Source organism: Epinephelus moara, chromosome 5, assembly GCF_006386435.1.
Source record: "Epinephelus moara isolate mb chromosome 5, YSFRI_EMoa_1.0, whole genome shotgun sequence".
NCBI classification, from domain to species: domain Eukaryota; kingdom Metazoa; phylum Chordata; class Actinopteri; order Perciformes; family Serranidae; genus Epinephelus; species Epinephelus moara.
In genome coordinates, this window is record NC_065510.1 from 13929503 (window position 1) to 13940271 (window position 10769).

At 42.8% G+C, this 10769-nt stretch overlaps 1 protein-coding gene across 1 annotated transcript in view; it reads right to left on the reverse strand.

Annotated features, from left to right (window-relative positions):
• The window catches only part of LOC126390573 (protein AF-17-like), a 29656-nt gene that overhangs the window by 11509 nt on the left and 7378 nt on the right, over positions 1–10769 (reverse strand). The window contains exons 5-14 of the mRNA XM_050044949.1: positions 9830–9933; positions 8232–8325; positions 6558–6665; positions 6272–6361; positions 6020–6167; positions 5115–5909; positions 4505–4704; positions 1939–2056; positions 1688–1754; positions 1207–1355 (exon numbers count right to left, since the gene is read on the reverse strand). Of these exons, the coding sequence (XP_049900906.1) occupies positions 1207–1355; positions 1688–1754; positions 1939–2056; positions 4505–4704; positions 5115–5909; positions 6020–6167; positions 6272–6361; positions 6558–6665; positions 8232–8325; positions 9830–9933 (1873 nt within the window). The remainder of the gene's footprint in view (positions 1–1206; positions 1356–1687; positions 1755–1938; positions 2057–4504; positions 4705–5114; positions 5910–6019; positions 6168–6271; positions 6362–6557; positions 6666–8231; positions 8326–9829; positions 9934–10769) is intronic.

The window sequence follows — 10769 nt, forward strand, 5'->3', positions numbered from 1 at the left end:
GGGCGGCCCAAAGTGTGCCAAGAAAATATCCCCCACACCATTACACCACCACCAGCCTGAACCGTTGATACAAGGCAGGATGGATCCATGCTTTCATGTTGTTTACACCAAATTCTGACCCTACCATCTGAATGTCGCAGCAGAAATCCAGACTCATCAGACCAGGCAACATTTCTCCAATCTTCTATTGTCCAGTTTTGGTGAGGCTGTGTGAATTGTAGCCTCAGTTTCCTGTTGTTAGCTGACAGGAGTGGAACTTAATAGCAACTGCAATTGTTTTTGTTGCAACTGCATGGCGAGCACTTCTGCTCTAGAAAAGTACTGAGAAACTGCCTTAGTGTCATTGTACCTATGAATGGCCTCTGAATGCCCAAAGTGTCTATTTTATGGTTTTAAAGTTCAATGCGGCTGTGATTTTCTTACAGGTCACAACAGGTCATTTTATACAGTGATGTTGGTTTTAAAAAAATGGTACTGAGGGGGGCTGACATCATCACATGAATAAAACTGGGCTCATTGCATCCACAATAGTCTCAACCTTCCAGTTACAGTCCAGTCCAGACTCTTTAGGGACCCCAGTATGCAGAAATATTCAAAAACACCATTTTAAGAATAGGCGAAAATAACAAATTTATACTGTGTGCAAAAACCCCCTGCATGGTTTTAGTCCAAAACTACATGGGACCAGCATTAAGTGGGCATATCTGCAAAAGGGAGACTAGAGGGTGCACAAAGAACACATTCTCATTCAGATATCTTGAGGTCAGAGGTCAAAACACTCCTGTGAAAAATGGCCATGCCAGTTTTTCCCTGAACAAAATTTAGCCTAACTTTAGAGCATTTTCAGCCCCCTTAGTGACAAATGAGGTCTTTCGCTTTCATATGATACTAGTATCTTTACTAGCTTTAAAATGTACTCTGACAGCAATGTCAGCTGAGAACACCAACATCTTAGTGGAGAGGAAGAGGTCAAATGAAACTACTTGTGACCCCTTACCCAAATGTAATGTAAGCAGTTCAAAAAGTTCAACTCTTCCCTGACTGTTTCATTTAACTGATTTTTAGAGGCCTGAGGAGGTGACAATTATCCAGTTATTCACCAAAAAAAAGAAGAAGAAGAAGAAAAAAAGATCTTGTGACTCTCAGCTTTATCTTGGAACCACGTGGCAAAACACTGGTTCATGTGTTTTTTCCTGGCACACTCACTGTTGACTCCCATCTCTCCATTGCCGTGTTTCTCCAGCAGGAGCTCAATGTGGGAGCTGGCTGGAGGGACGTTCTCAGGACGGGCTCTGACTCCTGCACCCAGCCCGTCCCTCTGGTCGAACAGAAGAGGAAGACAGCTCATAGGAGACCTGGGTGTGGAGGAGGAGAAAAGCAACATGGAGTCAGCAAAAAGTACAAAGTCATCGATTCAGTCATGCTGGGAAACTACCAAAGGGACCCTGTGGCTGTCGTTAGTGTTTTTTTTTCTAATCCACACAGTCACTAGGGTAGTTAGCCAGCTGCTATTTACTTCTTGTTTTCTGTTGCTGGTTACAGAAATAGAAACTGATCTGACTACAGCTACAGTTCAGGGAAACTTAATCTGAATGATGGATGAGAGATGATTTTCAGCAGCACTGGAGGAGTTTAACATCATGTCTTAACATTAACAAAATACCAGTAAAAATGAAATGAGACATACTGTGAGGAAAGACTCTCTCTTGGTGAGTTCCCCTGACATGGGAAGCGACAGTCATCGAGGTCGGACTCTGAGAACAGGGAAGAATTGTTATGATTTACTCATACTTATTTTTAGTGAAACATGATACAACATGGAGATTTAATGTGTGTCACATTCTGAGAAAGAGAAAATATCTGTGTCAGAGATCTAAAACTAGCTTCAGTTTCTCAGCAAACGCCAATAAATCATGTTGATCTCTGCGCTCCTCTCACCTGACAGTGAGGTCTGGCCTTGGGTCAGTAGTGGCGGCAGTGTTGGGGCTGTGGAGAGACAGCTGGCGAAAGGCTGAGTGGAGGTCAGGCTGTAGGAGGTGCTGGAACCTGGATGAACCTACGAGACAGGGAACATCAACAGCTCGCTGACAAAGAAATCTGGAGAGGATAAGTTAGTAAAGAAACTGAAATTCTTGGATGATACTAACAAAATTATCAAAGAAGTGCATTTTGCTTTTGATAATTTAATAACCTAACAAGGGCTGCAGCTGTCAGAGACATGAAAGAGGAGCTGAAAAATGTTTTTTTTTTTGCTTCCTAAAAGGCTTCGACGAATCGTTTCAGCACTACATAGAATCATGTAGGTCTGCAACTAACAGTTATTTCCATTATTGGCTCATCTGCTGATTATCTTATACATTTATTGATGAATCATTTTACTTAATGACTACTTGCACAATGCATTGACGTATATCTGTTTCATGAACAGCACATCTGTTTACTTCCTGTCAACTCTACAGTAACGTTATCTTCGCTCCAACCGTAGTGATCACAGCGTTTTTTTTAATCCTTAATTCAGTTACTTCACTTTTCACTGCTGGCTCTGTATGTGTTGTTACTGTTCGTTTTTGTATTCAGTGGTTAAGATCATTTTGATAATCACTTCAGTGTCTTAGATAACCATTAAATACGTAAGCTAATCACTCAGGGACCACGTTTAGATGCACACTAATATCCCACTATTACTTCAAATATGACAACATTCAGAATTTCATATGGGTCACATTAACGTCATGTTCCTTTTGGCTCTTCTGAATCAGGCCCTGTTCGGAACCTAGCATTTACTGATTATGAGATGTAGGATACGCTTATTAGATTATTTTTTTTTACATGTTTACAGTGCATTCAGAATATGTGTCTCAATTAAGATTTTTACAGCAGTTTGCGACACATGGCTTCTCGCCTTTTTGGGGTCAGCTCTGTTCTGTTCACAAACCCACTTGGAGAAGAAGGTGGTTGATGGAATGAAAGAGGGAGGCTGTGTTCACACGGTGGAACAAGTCTGCCACAGGTGAAAAACTCCTATCCTATTTTGATGCAAAGAAGCACAATGGCACAAGCAGCTCCAGCTGTTCCAGTTTTCCATATTTTGATGTGATAAACAAAGCTAATCAGCACAGCTGCACGTAAATGGAAATATTAGCAGACAAGTTATTTTCATATGCCAGTAGGAATATTGTCATTTTTGGAACAAGGGGAAAAAACAGAATACTTTGTGCATGTAAATGTAGTCAGTCGAGCACTAAAATTAGCCTGATTCACAAAGCTTAGCTATTGTTAGGTCGCTTTGTCTCTTCTTTACACTTTGTGTTTGAAGGGTTGCCAACACGTTAAGTAACTGACCTATGCTGTCTTGTGAAATGGAGCAGTAAAAGCAGTTGGTGGAAGTTTTCTTGAAGGGCTTTCTATCAGAGAGGGACTCTTCGGTTATCATTATGAAAAAAAGTTGTGGTTTAGGTAAGAATGAAAATTAACAGCTTTCTGTCAGAAAGTTCTTTCTAGGAGCCTGCAAAGAAAACTTTCCCATGCGTGCAGTGAAGCTCCGTAGAGCTGACCACTGTCATTTTAGTAGCCAGCTAGGGGAGCTAACAGGCTAACCTTGCAACTAAAATGACCAAAAACACGACATACAATAACAAAGAGTAATAAATGCTATCAACAATATGCACAAGTGAAGTTAAGTAACTAATGTAAGGATGAAAAAGCACTGATATCATTAAGGTTGGAGGTGAAGGTAACATTACTGAAGAGTTGACAGGAAGTACAGAGACGTGCAGTTCATAAAAACAGAATGTCACACTACATTGTGCGAGTAGAGAATAGAAAGAAAATAATTCAGAACAATAAAATTATAAACAGGGTTCCCACATATTTTCATGGACAACATTTTTAAACTTTGCCATGTCTTTTTTAAGTCCCATTATAAAATTTGATGAATACAAAGTATAATATGAACAAAAGTGTATGGTATACTTTACACTTTCCAATCTCCAATACTTGGTTATGTTTGTTAGATTACAAGGAAGGTTATCCATGGAAGAGTGCTGCAGAACTTTCACTGATTTTATTAATTCCATGACTATTCCAGGCCTGGAAAATGAGATTGTGAAATTCCTTGACTATTACAGGTTTTCCATGACTGTGGGGACCCTGAATAAATAAAAAAGTCAGAAAACTGTAAAATATGCCCATCATAATTCCCCAGAGCCTGAAGACACGTCCTCTTATTACTTAATTTAACCAACTGACCCTGAAGAAATTTAGTTAACTGTCACACATGACAGAGGAAAGCAGCAAATCCTCACAACTGATAAGCTGGAAGCTGCAAATGATCACTGAAACCATTTATTGATTGGCAGATCCATTTTCTGTCAATCAACTATTTTTTTAATTGTTACAGCTCTGTGATAATGTTATGCTCATAATACTACAATAAAGTATATAATTGTGACACTTCACCCAGAGACCCTTCATGCTGACTGATCTAAATCTCTCTCTGAAATACCTGTATGTTTGAGACAGCGTTGACTGACGGAAGTGAGAGTGAGGAGACGTGGGATGTTAGGAGTCCTGAGGAGAGAGGGGTGCTACACATGCCCCCTCCAAGGGACAAGGAGGTGCTACACACCCCTCCACCCAGGGAGAGAGGGGTACTGCAGACACCCCCGCCCAGTGTAAGAGGGTCCTTGAGACTGGAGTAGATACCTGAGGGATCACAAAGAGAAAGTAAAAAGATATTCGCTCCCATTTTCATCTCAGAAGACCCCAAAAGTCAACAACATATGGCATCCGAGCATTCGTATACTCGAGAGAATCAATCTGTAAGTAGGGCAGGAAATCTAGCACTCTAGACATGTGCAGCACACACAAAAACCACCATGTAGGACAATATTCTGAATTTTAACACCCTGCGTATGAAAAACAGAATCAGTATCTGGCGGCTTGTGATATACAGATAAAGTGGGGCAGTGGTGCTGACATGACATGTGTAATGGAAACATTTCAACACTTAAGAATCGAGCTGCAAATGAACACACCAAAGAGTTTTTTCTTTGAGCTCTCACACACAGGAAGCTAGAGGGCTACCACACACACACCCACTCGCTTAGACTCACCGGAGCTGAGCAGAGAGTTGCCACGGCTCGTGGAAAAACTGCCTGCAGAGGAGGAGGAGAAAGAGGAAGAAGAGGAGACGGCAGTGGGGGGCAGCGTGGAGGGAAAGGTGGAGTGGGGGATGGAGGACGGGCTCGGATAGACGGAGGAGGTTAAGGCTGGAGGAGGCGGCGCTGCGTGGTGATGGTGGTGGTGATGCTCTTCTTCCCGTCTCTCTCGGTTCTTGCTGCCCCGTGGCCGCCCTGGACCGTGGCTGCTCTTCTTGTTGCCACGGTGCCTTCTCTCTCTGGGCAGCGGTGGAGGCGTGGCCTTGTCCTCCAGAGCCGCCTCCTCCAGAATAGGCGGCGTGCTCAGCTGAGACGGCTTACAAAGTGACTTGGAGGGCTTGTAGTCCCCCGAGGAGGAGATCTTCCGGATCTTGCTACTGCTGCCCAGCCCCGACGAGGAGGTGATGCGCATGATGGACCCAAAGGTGGAAATAGTGACCTTGTTCTCGAAAGGGCTCGAGTTGCCCTCCGACCTGTCGTGACTCTGCGACCCTGCCAGTGGGCCATCTGCAGGAGTCAAAGCTGGCGGCTTGTGGTATTTACTGTCCTCCTCCTCCTCCTCTTCCTCCTCATCTTTGTCCTCCTCCTTTTCATCTTCCTCTTCATCCTCCTCCTCCTGGACCGCTGGCCTCCTGTGGCGCTCCTTTCGCTCCTCACCACTGTGGTCGTCACCCCCTTGGTCGTGGTCACGCTCCAGGCGGGAGGAGGATGTAAACTGATGGAAATCCTGAGCCGAAGACAGGGAACCACCTCCGAGAGAAACACAAAGGCAAACTCAAATAAAGTTACTTCTACCTACAGTCTGTGTGTCGCCTTGGCAACACTTCACTCTGCCTCCTGTTTCACTTAGAGAATCTTACCTGTGTTGAACGGACTGGAGGAACAGGAGGAGGACGAGCAGCTCTTGCCAGTGCTTCCTGTCTTCTTACTTCGATGACTGTGGCTGTGTGAGCTCAGCTTCTTGGACTTTCCGTCGCTGTCCTTGCTGCTGTGGTGACTGGAGGATATCTGTACCAAAACGTACAGGTCATTTACAAGATTAATTCAACTGCATGCTAAGAGTCCTGCATGTCACAAGGTCACAAGTTGTCCTGTGGGTTGGCTTTTTATACCTTTTCTATGCTGCTGGTTGTCACTGAAGAGCCCAGGCTGTCAGAGGACTTCTTATGGCGTTCCTTTTGCCGAATCTTGTCTTTATGACTCTGAACGGACAGAAACACACACACAGCTCACGTTAGATAAGAGCCAACAGGTCCTACCAGCTAACATGCCTTGAAACATTTTTTTTTAACATACCAGTGCCAATATGATGTCATTTTGGCACCAATACCAAAATTCTACTTTCAATACCTACAACACCTTCTTTTTTTTTCCCATCAACCAAACACTAGCGCTTACCTTCCTCTGTCTGTGGTGGTGATGTTTGTCTTGTGGCGGAGAGCTTGAGCGGCCCCTCGTATGACTGAAGGAGCTACTTGTATTTTCACTGGAGCGCAACTTCTTCTGCTGCAAAACCAAAGGAGAAAGTGAGCATTATGTAAAGACCAAATCAGCCCCTACAGAGCAATGAACGAATTTGCACGAACTTGCATTTTTGTCCAATCACCACAACTTTTCCACAAACCTTACAAATCATCATTGTTTCCCGTGAGTTTCACCAATCATAGCAATCCCCTGCATAATGTCACAAAATTGACTTTCTTCTTTTTGGGTTGTGAGGATGCAGACGTGTGGCACGAATGTCTCACATTTACCAACAAAAATTACAGCTAAAGACGTAGCAAGGCAATTCCCTGAGGCTCTGCATGAAAGCAGGGGTGGTGGAACACAAATAACCTTGACTGACAAACATTTTTCAGCCTCAGAATACTCCTGGAGAACAGGTGACACACATGGACATGGACAAGACAAATCACTAGGTATCACCAATGGCAGTGGCTGATGTTCTTCTCTTGTGTCACATCAAAAGCAGGGCTCCAGACTAACAGCCACAGACTAAAATTAATGAGCAGGTACAAGAAGAATACAATGAGTGTTTGGCAAATGGGCTCTGTGATCACACTGATCTCACTGTCATCCGAGGGACAATAGAAAATGTGTTGCGGATGAAATGAGATCTTCCTGGTGACGCCTTAGGGACGACAAGATGCAGCAAACTTACTACTGACACTTTGAGGGACGCACTCTAAGGTTTCCCTGATAATGCTACGTTGTGAACAACAAATCAGTGTTTACATCGGCAGGAAGAGAGCGAGGAACTAAAAGATCATGCTTTGTTCAGTAAAAATGAGTTTTGGGTGAACGTAAAAAAAAGCATTCTCATGATGTGTTTAATGTGTTTAATGTAATTCTGTAAAATATAGTTTCGGTGATAAACTTTGGAGAGGAGAAATTTGCTGATGTTTTCACAGTAATGTAAAACAGACACTAGAGAGGGAATTGTGAGTTATATATAGTAAAAAGGCTTTTGATGCAGTTACGTTTTTAAAAGATATTTCTAATGTGGAATGTTATATTAAAGTTTGTTTCATAAATTCGTATGATTGAATCTGTGTGTCATTCATAGGTATTTCCTGGAGGGACTGCCAAATAAAACTTTTAAACACTGCGTGGGTTACATTTTTAAATAATGCTTGAAGGAGGAATCTAAACATTAAGATAGGCAGATAAGCTTCTTGTGTTGGTGTGAGACTAAAACAACTCCTAATAAAGTCTGTATTGCTGCCCACATCTCAGTAATTAAACAGGTTTGGTTTTGTGCTCCTTGACTACTGTTTCCCCGACCAACAACTGAGCCAATCAAAGCTTTGTAGGTGGTTAAATTTAAAAAGATGTTACATGTTTAAGGAGGTGTAATAAAAGCTTAGCAATTATATTTACTGGTAACCAGCAGTTCTAACATTTAACAATGCATTTAAGGGAGGATTCTGGGTAATTTACCTCCGATGTTTGTAGCTGCTACCATGTTCATCGATGTGGAGTTTGAGATGTTTGTAACTCTCTGATTTCTCTATTCTTGTGATATGTTGAGTGAGGATATTGGTTTGCGATCTCTACTTGTGTCCATCTTACCATTTTGTTGTAGTGGTGCTTGCAGTAGCCACAGTATTTCACGTTGTCAGCTTCTGGACCTTCTTCCTCACACAGCAGACCTGCCATCTGAGCGCTGAACACAGGATGTCACAAGATCAGACAGGGGAGGAAACAGGAGAGCACACACACACACACACACACACACACACACACACACACACACACCCTGACGACGACACCTGGATGTCGCCGAGTCCCTTGAGAGCTTTTGTCATTTATAAAGACAGGATGGATCAAATGTCAGATCTCTGCACACAAAAATCTGTGCCATATAATTGTCCAGGCTTGATTTTAGTCATGAGTTGTCAACTTCTGCACTGTGGTAGAAATCAGATGCAGCTTTCATAAATTTACAAAACAAAACGAATACAAATGTAAAGAGTTAAGGAAGCAGAGTGGAAAAAGTAGTACACACATGGTGAAACAGACACAGCTATGGGAAATACAGATCAGCATTTTGAGGCCAGCTGTGGAATACTACAGGCCATTCTTCCTGATGATTGGTGACTGTTTCACAACTAACTGCATCAGTCAGTAAGTAAAATCAATCATGTGTTATCTATAATCTGATTAGGTCTTGACCCTTGTTCCAAAACAATGTCATGTCTTATTTATGGCACACTGTCTGAAGTATTCCTGCCAGATCTTTGCTTGCTGGAAGTCTTTGAAAAAACACTGCATCACCACACTGCAGAGATGTCGGCATCAGACCTGATAAAGTCATTTTTATCTGTTTGCGATTGGCTATATTTCGCTAAATAGAGCCTGATCCGATACGTTTACATTAGCTGTCACACAGGTGGTTTTACTCGCGAAGCTTTCATGCACAGCGATGCAACACGTGGAGCTGTCGTCAACTCTCCAATGTCCCTCTCCTTCACTCCGCTGAGCTCCAATGTGTCAGAGCAGGGACTGGACCTCGCCCACAGCAAAACACCACACACGAAAACTGACAGAAAAACTCAGTATGAGACTGTTTACTTATGTTATTCATGAACGTCATAAGCACTTGTTTCATTTCAGCTCAGTGTGAGTCTCTTGCAATTTGCTGTCATCTATGCCGCATAGTGTTTCACCACCCTGCTCAGAGGAGAGACAGACAACCACACTCACCACACCACTGCAAGTGCAACAAAAGCCCAGTGTGCAAAAAGCCAGAAAGAGTCATTTATTAATGTAGCCTCATTCATGTAGATGATGTACAGACAACGGAAATAAACACTCAACAGAATACAGTTCATGCAGGTAGGCTAAGTCAGGCCAGGCTGCACCAATGCAACAAAAATTGGAGAATACTCTCATAAAAAAGGACAGAGAAATTCCCTCAACACAACAAGGATAAAAAGGTTAAAGGAGAGGGTCATGTCTATACACTGGATTGATTTCTACAACTTTATAGTACTTGAGCTGTGCACTGTGAGGCTGTATTATCTAGGGAAATAGAAGTATCACCAGATATTCAATATTAAATGACTCAGATCGGGATTGGGGGTAAGAAAAAAACTTGATCGGGGCATCCCTACCATACTGTTGATGACATATATCCATACAACTCATACACACAGCTTCATACTCACCAGGTTACATGGAAAGCTTGTCTGCAGCCCTGTCTGTTGCAGGTCATGCAGGCTCCACATGCAGCCTTGCTCTCTCTCCCGTGGTCCTCACAGATATAGCAGGTCTGAGGAAGCAGCAGAGACGCAAAGAAACAGAGATGAAGGAACAGAAACACATCAGTTATCAATAATATTGGCAGATGCTACTTTGCACCATGCATGAACAAAGTTGGCACAAAAAACTTTTGCAAAAATGCTGATTCTTTTGGAAAGCTGAGCAGCCTTTTGAAGTAGCAGTGCTTCCAGGGCACACTTGTACATTTATGTTATGTGGCCATTAAAGTGAACCACTGTGACTGCAGCGGGGGAAAGTTAAACACTCTTTAATTTGAGTGCAGCCGCAGCTTTAGTGTTTAAGACGAGGAAGTTTTGCTTGTCAGGACAACAGATGGGGACTTCAAACGGGACGCACTTTGCTCCGCGCTCGCCGCTTTGTACAGTAAAACTGTTGACCAGATGTTTGAGAATGTTGTGAAGAAAAAAAAGCTGACACTGAAGAGCTTGTGGCTCGCTGTTTTCAAAAGAGAGCTTTTACTTTGAAGTTTTTTTTTGTATGATGTTGCTACTAAAATTAAAAATGTACTTCCTTTCCTTCTCATTTCCTTCTAATTTTAATAGAATAGGTGTAAAACGGTTGCATGATGACTTGCAGGTCACTCGCATTGATGCAGCAAAAACATCTTAATGTGCAGCCAAGATTTTAGAGATAATTGATTTTAGAGCTCAAGGCTAGAATCCATGCATCCTTACCCGTGTAAATGTGCACACACGTCCACAAATTACATGTTAGTATACACAAGCAAACAAACGTTTGCACGCACAAACAGAGGTTTTGTACTTCTTCCTCAGTCTCCCCCCTTCCCATGAGCGGGGCTGTCTGGTGGGGGGGGGGGGGGGGGGC